At 37.3% G+C, this 21,493-nt stretch overlaps 1 protein-coding gene across 2 annotated transcripts; it reads left to right on the plus strand.

Annotated features, from left to right (window-relative positions):
- The first annotated feature begins 299 nt into the window (after window positions 1–299).
- On the plus strand, window positions 300–21,088 carry LOC18422841 (Peptidase M1 family protein). Of its 2 annotated transcripts, XM_088871702.1 has the most exons (33): window positions 300–598; window positions 1,212–1,292; window positions 1,512–1,553; window positions 2,125–2,265; window positions 2,504–2,579; window positions 2,758–2,834; window positions 4,061–4,174; window positions 4,258–4,332; window positions 4,790–4,897; window positions 5,034–5,246; window positions 5,438–5,499; window positions 5,614–5,641; window positions 5,778–5,864; window positions 6,030–6,055; window positions 6,381–6,444; window positions 6,599–6,679; window positions 6,920–6,967; window positions 7,082–7,100; window positions 7,340–7,344; window positions 7,529–7,540; window positions 7,664–7,720; window positions 16,751–16,860; window positions 16,947–17,027; window positions 17,124–17,307; window positions 17,883–18,031; window positions 18,110–18,248; window positions 18,338–18,484; window positions 18,971–19,052; window positions 19,174–19,349; window positions 19,679–19,789; window positions 20,088–20,204; window positions 20,422–20,493; window positions 20,778–21,088. In XM_088871702.1, the coding sequence occupies exons 1-33, from the start codon at window positions 506–508 to the stop codon at window positions 20,856–20,858; spliced, it is 2,958 nt and encodes a 985-aa protein (XP_088727828.1). In that variant the 5' UTR covers window positions 300–505; the 3' UTR covers window positions 20,859–21,088. The 2 variants fall into 2 exon arrangements, with proteins under 2 accessions (XP_088727828.1, XP_088727827.1); XM_088871701.1 differs by lacking the exons at window positions 300–598; window positions 1,212–1,292; window positions 1,512–1,553; ... (6 more) ...; window positions 7,340–7,344; window positions 7,529–7,540 and having other exon boundaries at window positions 5,061–5,246; window positions 7,082–7,102; window positions 7,610–7,720.
- The last annotated feature ends 405 nt before the right edge of the window (window positions 21,089–21,493 follow it).

The following is a 21,493-nucleotide window of genomic DNA, read 5'->3' on the forward strand; positions in this document are numbered from 1 at the left end:
AATAACTTACTTATATATATTCAGTCCTTCGCCATTTTGCTTGGTCATGATCAATTGCTCTTTCTGATAAGCAGGTTTGCAAATCTCCATTTTTGCTAATAATCTCCATTTTGTAATCTTAAAAACCAACGACATATTTATTTAATCTTTTACCATATTAATCATTTATCATAGATTAAAATTTTTATATTATTTATATATTTCCATTTCCTTAGTTTCATTTATCTGTCAAATTTTTAGATTTCAATTTGAGTTAAATTCTGTGGTCTTATATTCATGTGGCCTGTATATGTATGCTCATTCTGGTTAGGATTATGTGTTAGTGTTAGGGTTTGCAGTGCGCACTATAATTCGTTTTCCTGGTATTTGAGTTGCCAGGATGCCTTTTTATTATGACGTTTCGTTTCATTGATGAAGTTTTTCAAAGGCAGTGTTTTTTTTTTTTTCCCCTTTTTTCGTGTGATAATCTTTTTGGATGGATGTTAGGTGAGGGGATTGAGTAAGAATGGCTCGACTGATTAAGCCATGTCATGGGTCGGCTTTTTTCGGGGTTTCATTGGCAAAGCGGGTTTTTTCGAGCCTAATACCATCTTTTCATGTGATTATCCACCCCCATTTCCTTCATTTCATTAAATTTTAAGAAAAGTTGTATATTTTAGGTACTTATTTGGCAGGTTTTTTGGTGACAGAGAAAGATAATTTTTTGTTGTAGTCCTGTAGTTTTTATGGGGTAAATTTTATTTTGGGTACGAAAACTTAAAAAGTTTTGCTGGTATGTGCTTGAGAGAGAGAGAGAGAGAGAGAGAGAGAGTTGTGAAGACTGTCAGCTGTTTGTTTAATTTAGAGTTTTAATGATGGTTTCCTTCTTAATTTATCAGTAGGGGGTTTTTATCTGGCATGGAAAAGATAAAGCCTCTTGTCGTATTCGTTATCAAGCAGCCCGACTTTTGTAATTACTTTCTAATGAACAAAAATCCGATTTTTTATTAATAATAATAGTATTATTAAATTAAAATTAGAATGATTAAAGTTAATATTGTTATTATTTATTGTTGTTGTTGTTGTTGTTATATTATTACTACTGTCCTCATTGTTGAAAGCTTTATTGTTGTTTTGATATTTATTTATTATTTTCTATCTTCATAAATTAGTTTGCAAAAAACATGTCTGTGTAATTGGACACGAACTTGCTAAGCATTCCTTTCATGCAGGAACAAACCGCCAAATGTGGAGGTTACTGTCAACATCCCCAAAGAAATTATCAACGTAATTTAAGTGCCCTATCCCAGCAGGTAAATATCTATGGTTTTAATCATTTTATTTTTTCACATTTATTTGGAAGACTGATTTTTCGTTAATTGTTTTACTTTTATGTGAGTTGAAGTTGCCATATGCATGCAACCTTTCTATTTCATTTTGTGATCAAATATTGGGTCTAACCTCAAATTCAAATTTAGCCACAGAACTATCTTTTTCTTTTTTTTTATTATCTTAATTTGGATATTGTGCAGGTTTCACATTGGAGGAGAATTCAGTTTCCCCACCCTTTGTCCGTAAGTGACCCTAGATACATGCAATCAAATGTAGTTTCAAACTTATTTATCCTCATTTTGCTTTTTTATTTTATAAAGGGATTGTCTAGACCGTTTATCTTTTGTACACGAAGGTCACAATCATTCTCATGCATTAGATGTCAAATTGGATGTCTTGGGGTTAGTCACGAAGTCCAAGAAATTTTTATTTTGGATCTTTGTGTCTATTCCAGGACACTCTTACAACCACCCATTTTGAAATTTAAGGGACAAGAATGATTGCGACTTCCATGTACAAAAGATAAATGGTCTCTTTGTAGACAATCCCTTTTATAAAATAGTTGGTAAACTTTTGAGGTTGTTGATATGTTCATATCTGAATGGTGTTTGTTCCATCCAACATTTTTCTCTATTTTCTTGTGCCTATTTCTTGATGGCATGACCAGTTTACTTACAATGCCTTTGCTATTATGAATAAGTATCTTTGTCCTTGAAAAATTTAATTGCTTCATGTATCCCTTTATGGTTCTTCGTGGGGTCTTCTTTTTTGTGTATGTTAACCGCAAACTTGGATTTTACAACTTCATTTCAGACCAGTAAGAGACTTACTCGGGCGCTGAATAGTTCAGTTGCAACACAACGTTTCCCAACTCAAACTGAAAATTCAAAGATGGAGACCCCCAAAGAGATCTTTCTTAAGCACTATAAGATGCCTGACTATTTTTTCGACACGGTGAGTGATAGATGTGCCCTTTGTATATCCTGCATAGCTGGTTGTTTTCCTACTTAATGCATTAGATATTTCATTTTATTTATTTTTCTCTGATTTTGGTTTTGGATCTAGTTGGTTATATACTTCTGGCCAGCATTTGTTACTAGTTTTTAGTGTCTTTGTAATTGGTATTTTGAGGATTGCATGGTTATCATGCACCTGAGGTCTTAAAGCACCTTCTGATGTGAATCAATTTCAGGTTGATCTAAAATTTTCACTTGGTGAAGATAAAACAATTGTTTGCTCCAGAATAACTGTTTTACCAAGGGTTGAAGGTAACATTGTTTGTTGTTTGATGAAAATTCATATTGTTTTACAAGAGCTGTTTTAAGTGGTGACAAATGGATCTGTTGTCTTTTTTTATCTAATCCTCTATTCAGATATTATCATACATGCCTTCCCGATGAGTTTGGTTTTGGTTTTGGCTTTGAGGATGCTCTGTTCATATTACAGGTGTTTCATTTCCATTGATCTTGGATGGACAAGATCTCAAGTTGGTTTCAATCAAACTTAATGGCGAGGAACTGAAGGTAGTTGCTCCCAAATTTTTTCAGTGTATTTGGTTTTAGTGAAATTTTTTGTGAATTGGTTTAAGATTTGCCCCAAGAAAATAATTGACTTACAGAAGTTTCACTGGGATATTTGCTGATTTTGACATTGATACTATGTGGACACTAGTTGTTTTAGTAATCTTTACCATTTTATCATGGAGTACTTGTGCTACAAGTGTAAGTTAGTGTTGAACTACTGTAGCTTAAATAACTTACTTGTACAACTGATGGAATATAACTTATAATTCTGCTATGATTTTGCTTAATGGAAATTCTTTGGAGGCATTTTATGTACACCTTATGAATGATTCTTGGCTTTTTGAATGATTGGATGATACAACGTGGTACGAAATTCTAAATGAGTACTTAATGGATGTCACCCAAAATGCCTGTGATGGTACCGAGGAGGTTGTACACAAATGATTCCTGTATGGGTGATTTGGAGACTTAGGTGGTTTTAAATGGCAAGAACGTAGTATTTGCATTAGTGATCCAAGAGATAAATATTATTCAGGTTTAGTACTCAGGAGCTTTAATTGCCATTATCATGGATTAGTATTTGAAGAAACCCAGAAATTTGTCTTTGGGCCTTTGCAAGATATCTTCTCGATATTGATTTGTTTTCTTTTCAGTGAATATTTAATTGTTAGATGGCCAACATTTATTTTTTGATGCTGGTGCCCCACAATTTGGGGCAGAATAAGATATCCTTGTTTTTGTTTATGATAAATGCTTTTATTGCTGTGAATAAAATGTCATAAGTATGAACATAAGTAATTGAGATTACAAATTTGTAATTTTGAGAGTGGGAATTCATCCTACACAGTTAAGCTCGGCCTAAAGACAACAATCCTCGCCTAGTTGTCTGTTTCACTATTGGCCTCTATGAGCATTGTACAAACTGAAGGAGAAATTACCTGTGATTCAGAGGTGCTTATCTTCTTGCTTTTTGATTCTAAAGGCTGAACTTCAGCGTGGGAGCATACGAACATGTTTCTTGTTTCCATAGAATAGCCATCTTGTTTTGGGAAAAAACCAATCAAAAAAGAAAATCCATTTTTTTACGGAAGCAAGTTTCTGCTGGGGTGGGGCCCAAAATCCGGACCTCAAGTTTCAACTTGAAACTATTGTCAATTAAACAAATATTTTGGGAAAATTTATTTTAAAACACTCTTTTATGCAGTTCTAATATAGTGGTCTTGCAGAAGGAAGATTTTGTTTTGGACTCGCGCCATCTCATATTGGCTTCGCCTCCAACAAAGCCATTCATATTGGAGATTGTCACGGAGATATATCCTCAGAACAATACATCGTTAGAGGTGACACAACTTATTAGAATATTTAACTGGTTTTGGTGTAACCCTCATTTGTGCTCCTATGACATATATTTATGGCTTTGCAGGGTCTTTATAAATCATCTGGGAACTTTTGTACTCAATGTGAAGCAGAAGGTTTCCGCAAGATTACATTTTATCAGGTTTGTACCTTTGTTGTTATGTCTGCATAAGCTTTTAAAAGTTAGGGAAGATACTAGGGCAGTGCCTGTGACGCCTGCATATATCATGAAGGTGGTCCCTAAACTTTAAATATCTAGACAGTCCCTGGACAGTACTAGTCCAGTCAATATTTTTGAATGACTATTTTACTCCTTATTCTGGGCTTAAAATATTGGAAAATTGAGGACCAGAAGGTAAACTAAATGGGGAGGGGAGGTTAAAATAGTCATTAAAAAATTTTTAATAGGACCAGGTCTGTCCTGATATTTCAAGTTTCTGGAATTGCTGCATGATTCATTCAGGTGTTCCAGTTACATTTCTAATATTTTTCCTTAAAAAATGGTAGTAAGTAGCTTTGATCTTCTGGCTTGTTGATATATTACCAGTCAGCTTCGCCTTGCCATTTTACTGCTGATGTCTGCTTTCCTCATTATATAGGATCGCCCTGACATCATGGCAAAATATACATGCCACGTTGAGGCTGATAAAACACTATATCCCGTATTGTTATCCAACGGAAATCTTATTGAGCAAGGGGACCTTGAGGTGCAGTTTCTTTTTTTTGTGATTCTTTTTTATGGGTATTTGTTTGTTATGAAGATGTTTATAGGTGCATTCTGGGTTGCGGGTTGCGGACGACATACATAAAATGGTCTCTCTCTCTCTCTCTCCTCTCTTGCAGGATGGCAGGCATTATGCTCTCTGGGAAGATCCTTTCAAGAAACCCAGTTACTTGTTTGCATTAGTTGCTGGGCAGCTTATAAGCAGAGATGACACATTTGTGACCCGTTCTGGGCGTAAGGTTTCACTTAGGATCTGGACCAAAGCAGAGGATGTACCAAAGACAGCCCATGCCATGCATTCCCTTATGGCAGCCATGAAGTGGGATGAAGAAGTCAGTATCTCTTTTTGAAGTCCCCCAGTCATAGCGTATTTTATTTCAAAAAGAAAGAAAACATCAATCTTTTTTCATTTCATATTCTAAATAAGAAAAGGGAAATATAACCAAAAACCCATAGTAAAATGGAGTAAGAGATTTTTGGACTTAAACTCGGATGTTACAATTTGTTTTGAGTTTTGGAACAGGTTTTTGGTCTTGAATATGACCTTGATCTCTTCAACATTGTGGCAGTCCCAGATTTTAACATGTAAGGCTTATGGATTATTGGAATTTAGTTTGATGTAGATTATCTCAAAATAAAGGTGAAAGCATTAACCTTGGTGTATTATATACATGACGCTCCTTGTTGATAATTTGCCAGGGGAGCTATGGAAAACAAGAGCCTCAATGTAAGGCATACTTTCCTTTTTAATCCTTTCCTCAAATTTTCCTTTCCTTGTGCGTTTGTAGTGCTCCTTTTCATTTTAGAATTTTTGGGACTTTGGATTAATTTTGTAAATTTCGGATGTATATTTGATGGAATAGATATTCAACTCCAAGCTTGTCTTGGCATCTCCTGAAACAGCAACAGATGCAGATTATGCTTCAATATTAGGGGTTATTGGTCACGAGGTAAATTCTGCCCCAAGTGATGCTTTCAATGTGTTTTATACTTCTTTCACCATATTAAATTATATTTTTTGGTTCATATTCTATCATATGTTCTAGGTTTTGGAGGCTATTTTATTGTTATGACATGTCCTGACGAAATTTCTTGTCTGTTTCTCAAATGTGCAGTATTTCCATAACTGGACAGGCAACAGGTTGGCATGCATTTTATTTCATCAGTGTTTCTCATGAAAAATTTATATAACTGAGATAACTGGGAAGGTATGCCGTAAGCTAACGCAGTATGGTGCACAGCCCTTATGATGGATGGTAGAGATTTAACTCTACTGGCGTGAGTTGTGCCCACTATGTTGATTCCTCACTTTCCATCATGAGAAATGGAGATCCCATGTTGTTGTACCATGTGCCATAGCATCCGTACCCTATTGGCTTGTAGTAGGCATGCAATTTCTTCAAAAGAACTGACATAAATCTCTGGTACAATCTGCTGGCTCTGAAATATTGTTCTTACATGTGCAGGGTGACATGTCGTGACTGGTTCCAGCTTAGTTTGAAGGAAGGTCTTACAGTTTTTAGGGATCAGGTGATTACTTGTTAGCTTTCCCTCTTCTCATAACTTTCCAAATTCTTTTGTTTCTTTCTTGATTGGTGGCTTCTTCAGGTTTGGTTATCCATAAATATTATTATTCATAAATAATATCATGTTTGGATTGTTAATCTTAATCTACGATCTGCAGGAGTTCTCATCTGATATGGGAAGTCGCACGGTTAAGCGAATTGCAGATGTTTCAAGGCTTAGAACTTACCAGTTTCCTCAGGTAAATATTATATTTTCTCATGCTCATTGCCTCTGAAAAATTTTTGGCCATTGATTGGTTTGATTCAAGGGTAGTTTTCAGAGTTGAACACTATATATGCATCTTGTTGTTTACATATTTGTAGTTCATACCATAAGTTTCCTCTCTCTCTCTCTCTCTCTCTCTCTCTCTTTCTGTGTCCAAAAATTTGCACATGGTTCTTTTTAAACTAGACTAAAGATTTGATGGTTACATATGTAGGATGCTGGGCCCATGGCTCATCCTGTAAGACCCCACTCATACATCAAGGTACATAATGAAACTTGAATGATATTTTCTCCCTCTTTCAATCAAGTTTTGCAACATTTTATAAATTACTTAGAATTGGTTGACTGGTGATTTTGTTACTTTTTCCCCCTACAGATGGACAATTTCTATACAGGTGTGTTTGTGCTGTGTATAGTTATTTCATGATGGTTTTGTGCTGTACTTAAAGAAAGCAAATTCATTGTCTATTCTAGTTTTTTGACAATATCATTTGCTTTCTGTGTAAGCTTCACTCTGCAAATCAACTAATTTTGTTTTGGTTTTTGGTTTTTGACCCATGTTACATGGTTGGAATTGACTATTAACGTCTTGGCAATTAATTTTCCCACATTCTGCATAAACTTCAACTTCCAGTGACGGTACGCATCAAAGTGATTTTGATTTTTGTCATTTACATAATTTTGATCTCCTCACTTGGTCTCCTGTGTGTGTGTGTGCGTTTTTGCACGTGCGTACGTACGTGTTGATTTGTTTATTATCTTGACAAAAACTGACATTAACTGCATTTTCTTATGTTGCTTGTTCTGTGTTGTGTGGTCTCAGGTGTATGAGAAGGTGAGAAAATTCTTATTTCAGATGCTATATTTCTTTATCTTCGTTTTCTTTTCATTCATTTAGTTGCAGAAAATTTAACAATGAGTTTGGTTGTTGTCTTTGATAATGCTTTTTCATCTTCAGGGGGCTGAAGTCGTTAGGATGTACAAAACCTTGCTTGGAAGTTCAGGATTCCGGAAAGTAAGATCAAGCTTCCCTTGCCCACCTAATTGAGATTTATAATTATGTCCCCTAGTTCGTCTTTGCTCTTTACCCGACTGTGCTTTTCCATTCCTTCCACTCATAAAGAAAAGCTTTTTATTTCTTTACATGAGGATTTGACCAATGTTTAAAGAAACGGATTGGTGACTCAAACCGGTCACACCCATACCCCTGTCGGATTGGTGACTCGGTTCGGAGAATCGGGAGAATTGGCAATTTTTTTCCCAATTCTTTTTCAAAAAATCACTATAAATCTCTTAAAATAGTGTTTAAAAGAAATTAGGAGTTTTACATTATGTACTTTCATTACTTTGTAAAAATAGGTGATACTGAGACGTTGCTTTCCTGTCTGGATGTTTGTATAATTATTAATTATAATGAGTATTATAATATTTCATCAAACTAATTTAAAAATATTAGAAACACTTTTATATTATAAGATTAAAAAAAATCCCATATTGATGCAAATTGAATTTAGAAAATTGATTTATTTTGAACTTTATTCTATTTTGGGGCATGGTTGGAATTTTATTTATTGATTGGTTGTATTATGACTTAAAGCATGAGGGGTAGAAGGGATATTTTGTTTAGAAGTTGGAGTGGTGAGTAAGTTACTATATGGGGAGGTACGTATTCCTTTATTTGTGCGAGTATGGGTATCTTAAAGTAGGAAAGTTGAATAGTTGATAAAGTTGAAAGTAGAGGGAGAGATTTGTGGGGCCCACATGCCATAGAGAGAGAGAAATTTTGTTAGAGAGATAGAAGGTACGAGAGTTTTTTGTGGGGTTTTAGTTGGGAGGAAAATAAAGGGGGGGGAACGTGCCTCTTTGGAGGGGGTTTGGTTATTTTTGTAGAGAGAATTTTATTCAAAGAAGAAGGGTTTCTTCTCTTTTGGGGCTGAATTTACAGCCACTTTAAATTCTCCATTGTTGTTGATTGTGGGTGTTCAAGATCAAAGAAGGACAGATTTAATTTCTAGGCTCCTTTTGCATCAAGTGGTATCAAAGCAACGGTTCGTGACTACGATGACTGGTCGTGTAGGTCGTGGTGGCCCTAGGTATACCGCCTTATACCGAAGGATCGACAACTTGACGGAGATGGTTGCACAGTTGCTGCAGGAGAGATATCGGTACCAAGGTGTCCCAAACAAAGAGGTTTCCATGTTGATGGATCCAAATCGTGAGGGTCTTGATAGAGATCGTCTTGAAGTGGGGCTTGAATCTGGGATGGCGCATCCTGATTATGTGTCCAATCATCCAAATTTGCTCGATGCGCGACAACGTTGACAAGAGCATGAATCTGATGAAGAGTCGGGCAGCCGACCACCCCGAGTCCAACATGATTAGTGTAGGGGTAGGGATAGGGAGGAATCACGTGATCGACCTCGAGATGCACTGAGGTACGATCGTAGTGAGTCAGATTCAGGAATTAAAATTGATCTCCCTAAATTTTATGGAAATCTTTCCCCTGAAGAGTTTTTGGATTGATTGAGCACGGTTGAGCGCTTCTTTGATTGGAAAGAATTGTCCAATTCAAAGAAGGTCAACCTTGTGGCTCTTAAACTTAGGGGACTTGCATCAGTATAGTGAGATCAAGTTCAAGAAGCACGAGTTCGAAAAGGCAAAGAAAAGATCAGTTCATGGACCAAGATGAAAGCAAGGATGCGTTAACAATTTCTCCTGTCGAGCTATTCACAAACATTGTACCAACAGTTCCATAGGTTGCATCAAGGTACAAAATCTATCCGGGAGTATACATATGAGTATTACCACTGAGCCTTGAGCAATGGGTTAGCGGAGACCAAGGATTAAAAGGTGGCGCGTTATGTTTCGGGGCTGCGGAGTTTGATCCATGATGAGCTCACATTGCATCATATGCCTCGGTTAGAGGCGGCATATCAGGCCGCTTTAAAGGTGGAGGAACGACAAAGAAAGGGGGCAGCCATACGCTGACCCACAACCGGATTGGGTTCATCACAAATTGGGAGGCCAACGCCTCCAAACCCAGGGAGTTCCTGCAGCAGGCCCAGCTGCCAGTACTTGAGCACGAAGCCGAGCCCAAGAGGTTGTTGGTCCGAGGTGTTTTAGGTGCAATGAGGTGGGGCACCGATCGCATCGAGCTGCAGAGCGCCCATTGAATGCCACCCAGTGCCATGCCAATTTGGTAGAACCTGAATATGACGTTGAAGAAGGGGAAGGCCATGAAGAGTACCCTGCCATTGAGGCCAAAGATGAGGCTGATTTTGATGATCAAGTTGATGAAGTAGTCCGATCAAGGAGACACCTTGCTGGTTCAACGTGTTCTCTCAATGCCACCTGCATCCCAAGAAGACTGTTGGCTAAGGACTAGCATATTTTGCAAGCGGTGTACGTGTAATGGCAAAGTTTGCAACGTCATCATCGACAACGGGAGTAGCTAAAGCATGCTCTCTCAAGAGATGGTAGATAACTTACATCTCAAGGCCGAAAAGTATCCACATCTTTACAAGGTTGCGTGGTTCAAGTGCGGGTCTGAGGTACCCATAACTTCTTGATGCTTAATTAAATTTTCCATTGGTAATTTTTACAAGGATGAGGTTTGGTGTGATGTTGCACCAATGGATGCCTGCGGCATACTCCTAGGACATCCCTGGCAGTATGATAGAAGACCATCCATAATAGTAAATGTAACACTTATACTGTTTGGAAGGATTGTCGCAAGGTGGCATTGCTGCCCTTGTGTGAGGAGACCCCACCCAAGTCTTCTGAGGAGGAGGGTGTGGCTGTTCTTTCACTCTGGCAGTTTATGGACGCGAGTGAGGAGACTGGGCTAATTTATGCACTTGTGGGAAGGGACTTGGCGCAGCTTGTTTCAGGGCCTGAAGCTCTTAAACCACTTTTATTGGAGTTTGAGGACCTAGTGCCAGATGAGTTACTTGCTGGCTTGCCACCCATGAGGAATATACAACGTTGTATAGACCTTATACCTGGGTCAAGCTTTCCTAACCTACCAGCTTATAGAATGAGTCCTAAGGAGCATGATGAGCTCCAGAGCCAGGTGGATGAGTTGTTGGCAAAGGGGCTTATATGGGTTAGCATGAGTCCATGTGTAGTACCAGCTTTGCTTACCCCTAAGAAACATGGTTCATGGAGGATGTATGTAGACAACAGGGCAATTAACAAAATAATAGTTGAATACTGATTCCCTATTCCACGGTTAAATGATATGCTTGATATGTTAGCTGGGGCTTTTGTATTTTCAAAAATTGACTTGAGAAGTGGCTACCATCAAATTCGCATATGCGAAGGAGATGAGTGGAAAACTGCTTTTAAGGCAAAGAATGGGTTGTATGAATGGTTGGTGAAACCTTTTGGTCTAGCAAATGCGCCTAGCACATTTATGCATATAATGACACAGGTGTTACGACCTTTTATTGGCAAATTTGTGGTAGTTTATTTTGATAATATACTTGTTTATAGTATAGATGCCAATGCCCATGTTGGTCAGCTTCACCAGATACTAACAGTGCTAAGGGCTGAGAAGCGATACATCAATCTCAAGAAATGTAGCTTCTTGACCAATAGCTTGGTATTTTTGGGCTATCTTGTGTCTTCAGAAGGGGTGAAGGTAGGTCTTGAGAAGGTGCGCTGGTCCCAAAATCAGTAACAGAAGTGCGAAGCTTCCATGGACTTGCTACTTTCTATAAGTGGTTTATTAAAAATTTCAGCTGTATTATGGCCCCCAGTTACTGAGTGTTTGAAGGGTGAAGCTTTCCATTGGACTTCAGCTGCAAATAAAGCTTTTGACACCATTAAAGAGAAGGTTACGAATGCTCCAGTACTTGCATTACCAGATTTCAGCAAGAGTTTTGAGGTAGAATGTGATGCTTCTCACATGGGGATTGCTGCAGTGCTTAGTCAAGAAAAGAAGCCTATTGCTTTCTTTAGTGAAAAACTAAATGAGGGAAGATGAGAGTATTCGACATATGATGTTGAGTTCTATGCAGTTGCTCAAGCTTTAAGACGTTGGCGACATTATTTGATGCAGCGAGAGTTTATGTTATATACTGATCAGGATGCACATCAATAGCCAGAAGAAGCTTAGTGCACGACATGCAAAGTTGGTGGCTTACTTGCAGGAATTCACATTCACTACGGGCACCAATCAGGGAATCAAAATCGAGTGGCCGATGCACTGAGCCAACGTTCATACCTCTTGCCCACCTTGGCTGTGAATGTGGTGGGTCTTGAAGCTATTCAGGAAGCATAGATCCATATTTCAACCATATTGTTTTATAGTGCAGTTCAGGTGATTGGTCCTCTTACTGCCAGTTTACTTTATCGGATGGATATTTATTTTATGGTGCACAGTTATGTATTCCTGATACTTCTCTATGAGAACATCTTATATCGGATCTCCATGGAGGAGGCCTTGGTGGCCATTTTGGAAGAGATAAGACGTATGCCTTGGTAGAGGAGCGATATTTTTGACCACACATGAGGAGGGATGTGTATCGCTTTGTTGACAGGTGCTGAGTGTGTCAAGTGGCCAAGGGACAATCTCAGAATACAGGCCTTTACACACCCTTACCTGTCCTGATTAGGCCTTGGGTTGATTTATCCATGGATTTCATTGTGGGGTTGCCTAGGACTGCAAGGGGATATGATTCTATTATGGTGGTGGTGGACCGATTTTCTAAGATGACACATTTTATACCTTGTAAGAGGATCGCATATGCTACAATGGTTGCTATTCTCTTCTTTAAAGAGATAGTGCAATTGCATGAGCTTCCCAAGACCATTACTTTAGACTGTGATACTTGTTTTCTCAGTCATTTTTGGAGGACTTTATGGGGGAAAGTGGGTACTAAGTTGCAATTCAGTAGCACTTATCATCCACAGACAGATGGCCAGACCGAGGTGGTCAATAGAAGTGTAGGTAACATGCTAAGGAGTTTGGTTGGAGAAAACATGAAAGTGTTGGATTTGGTGTTACCACCACAAGCTGAGTTTGCTTATAATCATTCTCCAAATTGGTCTACTGGGAAGACTCCTTTTATGGTTGTTTATGGTATGTTTCCTTTACATTTTCATGATTTAATTCCTTTACCTGCACGTGAGATTGTAAATGCAGATGATGGGAGTATGCCTGAGTATATGAAAGAGTTACATGAGAATGTTCGTAGAAAGCTAGAGGAGAGCTATGACAAGTACCAGGATGCTGTGAACCGTCATTATCATGAGCAACTGTTTGATGTGGGAGATTTTGTGATGGTACATTTCGGTTTCCTGTTGGCACCTATGGAATGCTCAAAGCCAGGAAGATTGGACCTTGCCAAATAAAAAAGAAGATTAATGACAATGCTTATGAAGTGGAGTTGTCGTGCGGACGGAATATCTCTCCAGTCTTCAATGTTCGAGATTTGTTCGTTTCCATGGTGATGCCGACCCGATGGAGTCGAGTCTTCTCCAACCCGAGGAGGATGATGCAAATTGAATTCATAAAATTGATTTATTTTGAACTTTATTTTATTTTGGGGCATGGTTGGAATTTTATGTATTGATTGGTTCTATTATGACTCAAAGCATGAGGGGTAGAAGGGATATTCAGCTTAGAAGTTGTTGTAGTGAGTAAGTTACCATATGGGGAGGTACGTATTCCTTTATTTGTGTGAGTATGGGTATCTGAAAGTAGGAAAGTTGAATAGTTGATAAAGTTAATAGAGAGAGAGATTTGTGGGGCCCACATGTCATAGAGAGAGAGTTTGTTAGAGAGATAGAAGGTAGGAGAGTTTTTTGTGGGTTTTTAGTTGGAAGGAAAATAAAAGGGGGAACGTGCCTCTTTGGAATGGGATTGGTTATTTTTGTAGAGAGAATTTTATTCAAAGAAGGGTTTCTTCTCTTTTGGGGCTGAATTTACAGCCACTTTAAATTCTCCATTGTTGTTAATTGTGGGTGTTCCAAGATCAAAAGAAGGCCAGATTTAATGTCTGGGTTCCTTTTGCATCACATATAAAGTGAAATTAGTATCACATCAAACATTTATTAATTCTCTTTACTCGTTCCAAATTATTACAACCTAACTAATTATAATATTATCTATTGAAATGAAATTGGCGGTTTATATTTTATAATTATTTTACCATAAAAATTAGAACAAATCTAAAATATCCTATAATATCATCTAATTTAAAAATCTTATTTACAATTATAAGAAAAAATAATACATTATATAATTTATAATGCAAATAAATTCATAAATAAAATACAAGATTTGGTTATCGATGTATAATTATTAATTATAATAATGTAATAAATATCATTTAAGAATTTCTATATAACAACTTAATACAATTCAAAATAATATGAAATTTTATTCTTGTATAAAATAAGTTATTGTAATAATAAGAAATTAAAACTAAGTTATTTGTTAATATTTGTAAAAAATTCTAAATATATTCATTTAAAATTACAATCTAGATTAAATATGAAAATAACATAATCTATATAATAATAATAATTAATTAAATAACATAGCAATTTCATATATTAAATTATGTGATTTTTATTGCATTTATAACAATAAAAATCTCAATATAACATTAACAATTTTAACATAATTATATTCATTTAACAATGTAATTTTAATGTGGTCATATTTACATAATTAAAATATTGTAATAGAGGGGTGAGTGATTTTTTATTATGGAGGAGAGGGAAAATTATCCCACATCCAAGAGTTACATAAGCTTAAATGGGTATAAAATACTCATAATAGACTTTATAGGTACATGTGAAGCCGTGGTAGGTGTACGGAAGGTTGGTGAACAAATGGGTTGGTTGGCCACTCCAACCTGCTGCCACATGGCTGAGGAGGGTACGAGTATGGTGTTATGTGGCCCGTAATTTTTGAAGTTTTTTGAAAGAGCCCTTGCAATCTGGATCCGCGGATCAGGAAAAATGTGATGTCTAAACCGGTTCCTTGACAGTGATGTCAGATTCGATGATGTTCGATTGATGTCATCACACAACCGGGTTTAGTGTTATATGGCTGAATCCCGTTTTTATCTTGGATCCGAGACGGGCTGGGCGATACCCAATCCGGATCGGGTCATCGATTTTTAAAACACTGGTTTTGACTAGATATTCTTTTCAAAAAAGAAAACTTTTTATCAATAGATATTCCATGGTGGTATACTCATAATATGTTCAGCTATGCTCCATTTGAAGTCTTGCGACAATGTTTCAATTCTGAAATGCTTTTGATTGTGAGCAAGTCCTAATTTTGTAATTATATTTAATGATAGCCACCTTATCTTTGCCTGTTTCTTGTTGCAATGGGCTTGAATAACTCGTATGCTACTTAGAAGGCTTTCTATTTGGAATAACTACAAGCTTGATACCCTAAAATACTGAAAACTCAATTGCTTTTTATCTTATTAGGATTGTCTTGGTATCTTTTAAGATGATATAGTTTGTGAACATCTTGGATTTATGGTAGTTAAATCCTATGTTACAGATATGCCATGTCCATTGATGTGAAAATCTCGAAATGCTTTTTAGCATGTCATGCTTTGTTGTCAGTATTCCTTTTGATGGGTTAGTTTACCATTGTTTCTCATTTGGCCCAAATTTGCAATATACTTTTTATTTTTCGAATCATTTACTTATTATACACACGTAAATGATGGGTGCTTGTGCATTGGGGCTCTAGATTCATCCATGTATTGCTTGTACAAAAAGCTTGCTTAACTTTGGAATTCCAGGCGGTCTGGTCTACTATTGTTTGCTAGCTGTATACAGTTTACAACTTCACATTTTTTCTTGGTTATCGAGTTTTACATTTTAATGCTAACTTGAATAGAAAAATTGTGAAATTGCAATAGTTTTGGCTGGATATAATTGGGGCCAAAATTTGCTCAAATCTGAGGTAGTGATGTTTTAACTCAAATATTAGAGAAATGGGTGATATTAAGGGTTTTTGTGTTATTTAGATGAAGATCTGTCTAGTTTGGTGTTGAGTGGGAAAATTTTGGGCCAAAATATGGAAAGCTCAGGAAAGCATATTGTCCTGGTAGACCATCAGGGCCAGCTGATTCACAATGAAAGGGGCCAACTGTATGGTCTGACTGGTCAGACCTGCAAAGGCTGGTTAGAACCAGCCTTTTTTATTTCTTTGGTTTAATTTTGTGGACCTGAGAAGAGAGGACCTGTTCTGGTTGAACTTGGTCCGTGTGGCTTGTTCACTTTTTATGTTTTAAATGCGTCTTTGTATTTTTCCTGGGAGTGTTTCGCCCTTGTGGACCATCAGAACCAGCTGATTCAAAATGACGTGGGCCACCTGGCTTGTCTGACTGCTCGGACCTGCGAAAGCTGGTTTGAACCACCTTTTTTTATATTTCGAGTTTTTTTTGTTCACTGGAGTAGTCAGGGGACCTGTTCTGGTTGAACTTGGGCCATCTTGCTTGTTCGTCTTGTATGTTTTAAATACATCTTCCTAATTAAATATCTAAAGCTTCTAATCTACTGTTCTTTGCTTTTAAAATCATCCTTCATATCGTTACCAATTTTCGTATTATTAACCTTGTGATAAGGATATGGCATTTGCTGTGATGGTTAAAGTGTCAACAACAGCATCCTTTTCTGTGTTGTAAGGTGCATCTAAAATCATTTACCTAGGTCCATATATTCTCCTTTCTAGTACCTTGTTTACAAAATTAATTATCTCTTTCATATTCATTATGTTTGCTTATTTTTATTCCTATCCTTTGTTAAGATGGCTTTGGTTGTCTACTCAAAACAGAAAAAAAGTTCTCTGATATTTTACATCCATGTGTGATGCAAAACAAATGTTTTCCATTTCCATGAAATTGGATTCAACTTTGTCAATTCCTGTATGGCTTGTAGGCAATTACTGCAAAATCTAGGTGCAACAAAAAGCATGGAAGCTGTTATGCCATATAAATGACCAAACGAGAAATAACCCCACTTGGTTATCTCTGTTAAGCTTTATTGCTCCTCTATGTTTCAGGGGATGGATCTCTATTTTAAAAGGCACGACGGGCAAGCAGTTACTTGTGAGGACTTTTTTGCTGCTATGCGTGATGCGAATGATGCAGACTTCTCTAACTTTTTGTTGTGGTATGCCCGTGACTTCTTGTTCCTTAAGATTTCTTTGTGATGCTTATGCTTTCTCAATTGTTTTCTAAATAAGTCATCTCTCACAGGTATTCTCAAGCTGGAACTCCTCTTGTCAAAGTGACCTCGTCCTACAACTCTGAGACAAATACTTACTCTCTCAAGTTTAGGTAAATTTGCAGGTACCTATATGTGTTTTGTTCTGGGTCCATGCTTCCCTTATTCATTTACTAATTCATCTAGCATCTGGGTACCTGTTTTTCCAGTCAACAAGTGCCTCCTACTCCAGGACAGCCAGTTAAGGATCCTATGTTTATACCTGTGGCTATTGGCCTCTTGGATTCAAATGGGAATGACCTTCCTCTGACATCTGTTTTTCACGAAGGGCTGCTGCATTCTATCTCAAGCAATGGTCATCCAGTGTCCACAACAGTCTTACGAGTTACAAAGGTAACACCTGGTCCATCTTGGAAAATTTTGTGGGTGATAGGGAACTGTAATTTGTGCATATGATATGAAATAAGTCAATTACATGAGTGAGAATTCCCATGTTTGAATTACCAAAATACCACTGACCAATGAAATATTTGCACTGTGCCAAGTTATCTCACCTTCCACAAACACTTGAAATGCATATCTTGCCACTCTTTTTACCTGCTTAATGAGTCGGCATGTGGTTTTTTAACAAGAAAATGTCGCCAGAAGTATATCCATGATTGGTTTGTTACCATCGACGGTTCCTATTTTAGTTTACTTTTGGATAACAAACTTTTAATACTAAACAAAGATGATGGAATTGACACAATACAAGGCAGAATGTTTTTGAGAGTAATCACTTCATCTGCTCAAATTTCTCTCTTTCGTTTTTTAATTGTTTGACCAAACTTAGCATGGATTGAATTGTCCTATGTCAGGGGTATTTTGGTGGTTCGTTGGAAAATAATGGGTCTGCATATTGATTTCTCATATATCAGGGTTTGTATTAATATCTTCTTTGGGCTAATATGAAATATTGAACTGTGCAGGAAGAAGAAGAATTTGTTTTCCATGACATATCTCATAAGCCCGTTCCATCGATCTTGCGGAATTATAGTGCCCCCATTCGTCTCGACTCTGATCTGACTGATGATGACCTATTTTTCCTTCTTGACCATGATTCTGATGAATTCAATCGGTAATAACTTATATCTTCTTCTTTCAATTTGATGTGGCCTTTCAGTTAGTAACTTCTTTAAATTTGTTGATTCTTCAGTTGGGAGGCAGGACAAATATTGGGAAGGAAGCTGATGTTGAGCCTTGTAGCTGACTATCAACAGAACAAGCCTCTCGTTTTGAACCCTAAGTTTGTAAATGGAATGAAGAGCATTTTGTGTGACTCTAGCTTGGACAAAGTAAGCATAGTTTCTGTTGATACTTCAAATTATCACAAAAGCGTCTCTGGTTGTTATATTGGTTTTAATTATTTTCGTGTCGGTCTCAGGAATTCATTGCTAAGGCAATTACTTTACCTGGTGAGGGAGAAATCATGGACATGATGGAAGTTGCGGACCCAGATGCTGTTCATGCTGTTCGCTGTTTCATTAAAAAACAGCTTGCTTCTGAGCTCCGTGGAGAGTTTCTCACGACAGTATGTTACTTCAGCTTGTCTTGTCTCTGTGTGTGTGTGTGTGTGCGTGAGAGAGAGAGAGAGAGAGAGAGAGAGAGAGGATTCGTATCACGATTCATTCTGGTTTGAGTTTGAGAGAGTAGTGATAGGGGATGAGTGAGGGTTGAGGTTTAGGGAGACGGAAATAGAGCGTGAAGTGTATGGAGGGATTGGATTTCAAGGGAAGGGAAACTGTCCCTTGTCAAATTTCTTGGATGGTGTGTGACCATCTACAATGCCCAATTAAATTGATTGTGTAGATGGTTGTGGGTGTGCCCTGGGGCTTTGTGCCGCTGCACCACCAAAACTGGACCCTTTTCTGTTACCCTTCGAAAAATGGGGACAGATAAGGTAGCATGTATATTGTATTTATATTTCTCTGACAAAATGAAATGTTAATTTTTCATTTCTTTTTTTTTTGGTAACAATGCGACATGGTGGTTTTCTTCTTTTCCTTTTTAATTTCAGGTTAAGGACAACAGCAGTGCAGAACCTTATGAATTTAATCATCATAACATGACCAGACGTGCTTTAAAAAATACTGCTCTTGGTAAGTCTGTTTTTGATAACTGGATATTTCTTATGTATTTGTTTTTGAGTGTTCCATGACCTAAAGTGGGTCGTTTTATATGTCAGTAAGCTGAAATACACCCCTGTTCTTTTTTTTGTAGCTTACCTTGCTTCATTGGATGACCTTGAACTCACAAAACTCGCATTGAATGAATACAAATCTGCGACAAACTTGACTGAGCAATTTGCAGCTCTAACAGCTATAGCTCAGAATCCTGGCGAAGCCCGAGATAGTGTTCTTGCAGATTTCTACCGGAAATGGGAGCATGACTATTTGGTGAGCTTTTCTCAATAATAAATGAGTTTACTCTTTTCTTCTTAATTTTTACCTATTTTTTATTGTGTCCCGTGTATTATTCTTGTCTTCTCCATTCTTGAGGTTGGTTTCAATTTATATCTTTGTTGTGGACAAATCTCTTTATTTAGAGCTCAATGAATTCATTATAATAATAGTTTGCTTCCACGAATAAAATTCATTAAAAAGAAAAAAGTGAGAGGGTGTTAAAGAGATGCCAGTCTTTTGGACGTTCTATGATAATACTTGCATTTAGGTGTATTAAGGTTTGTGCTCGTGTGCTTAATTGCTCGTGTCGTTTTTTTTGCCAGGTTGTGAACAAGTGGCTCACTCTTCAAGCCATATCTGACATACCAGGAAATGTCAAGAATGTCCAAAGATTGCTGAACCATCCATCCTTTGACATTCGCAATCCAAACAAGGTCAGTGCATGTTAATGTTCCGAACCTTACAAAATAAAGTACAAATTTGTGTCTATTTTTATTTCTATTTGATGTTATTATTTTTTTGGTGCCGGGGCGGGGGCGGTTGGGAAGATGTGCTTGCGTGCTCACTTGCACGCTTTAAACATATGCATGTGTTTTTTGTGTGGAGAGAGAGAGAGAATGGGCAATGTGCACGTGGCATGTGCTCTTGCACACGCATGTGCGTCTAGTGGCAAGAGAGAAAGAGAGGGAGAGGTGATTGTTGCTCAATCATTTGGTTTCCTTGTATTGTCAGGTCTATTCTCTCATTGGAGGTTTTTGCGGATCTCCAGTAAATCTCCATGCGAAGGATGGATCTGGCTACGAGTTCTTGGGTGACATAGTTTTGCAGCTGGATAAATTGAATCCTCAGGTTTGCCTCTTTTGGCTTATTATTTGCGTTTTTTGGTTTTCTGAGTCTAAGCGGATCTGTTTACAAGTACATTCAAATGGTCTAATCTAGAATCTTTATTACTGTTTGTTTTTGCCCTCTCCATGGCATTGGAAAGATACAAAATGTAAAAAGATAATAATTTCTTATATAAGTAATTGGGAAAGGAAATACAATGTTTTTGTACATTGGGTCACAGGTAGCTGCACGGATGGTGTCTGCTTTCTCACGATGGAGGCGCTATGATGAAACACGGCAAGCTCTTGCCAAGGTAACATAGTATGACCATACTCGTGTTGATCGTGTTCAGCTTTTTGTTTTTTTGAAAGTTTGTTCTTTTTTTCTTTTTCTTTTCAATGTTGTAAACTTCATTGTCTGATAAACTCTTCCCAATTATTGAGAGAGCGAGAGAGATTTGGGTTTCTGCCTTGTCATGGGAAATAAAACTCACGAAATGTATTTGGGGTGTGTGTGTGTGTGAGAGAGAGAGATTTGGTTTATGCCTTATCATGGAAAATGAATCTCACCAAGTATATATTGTTGGATGATAAACAGGTACAGTTGGAGAAGATCGTAGCTGCCAATGGGTTGTCAGAAAATGTGTATGAAATTGCCTCCAAGAGCTTGGCTGCTTAGAGAGAGAGAGAGAGAGAGAGAGAGAGAGAGAGTAGGGAAAAGTGTCAGATAGTTCTCAGGATTCTCTGTTTAATCCCGTTATAATCTTCCCACTTTGTCCTATGGGTATTTTTCTCTCTTATTTGAGAAAGGCATTTTGTGTAGTTCCAAATGCTTTTAGGGTGGTTATGTTTAGAGGGACTACTGATCATATTTTGCTAATAAAAGGACATGCTATGGTAATTAAACTATGGACACAGATTATGAGTCCCTGTAGAAATGAGTCCCCTAAAGTCTATTTTTGAGAGATTTTTGAACCTAAATTTGAAAGGTATATAGTCTGTAACATGGAGATCATGCATATGAAAAAGTAATTAAACGTTAAAAATTTAAAATTACAATTTTATGAAGAAAATATTTGGACCGTAAGTTTTTCTTAGATTGACCACCCAATTGCATCCAACTTTAAAATGGATGCTTTATACCTTGGGGGATGCAAATGTAGAAGTGTGTCCCTGGACGCATGGAACAATTTTCCTTTAACCATGTATTAATTTTGGACACTCCTATTCAAATGTGTTCCTTTTCAAAAAGCTATTTTGGGGATGGATTTGGACTTAAAATCGTACAGGTTAATGATCTCAACCAGACGATCA

The sequence above is a fragment of the Amborella trichopoda genome, chromosome 7 (assembly GCF_054954075.1).
Source record: "Amborella trichopoda isolate Santa Cruz 75 chromosome 7, AtrichopodaSantaCruz75HAP2 v2.0, whole genome shotgun sequence".
Lineage (NCBI taxonomy): Eukaryota > Viridiplantae > Streptophyta > Magnoliopsida > Amborellales > Amborellaceae > Amborella > Amborella trichopoda.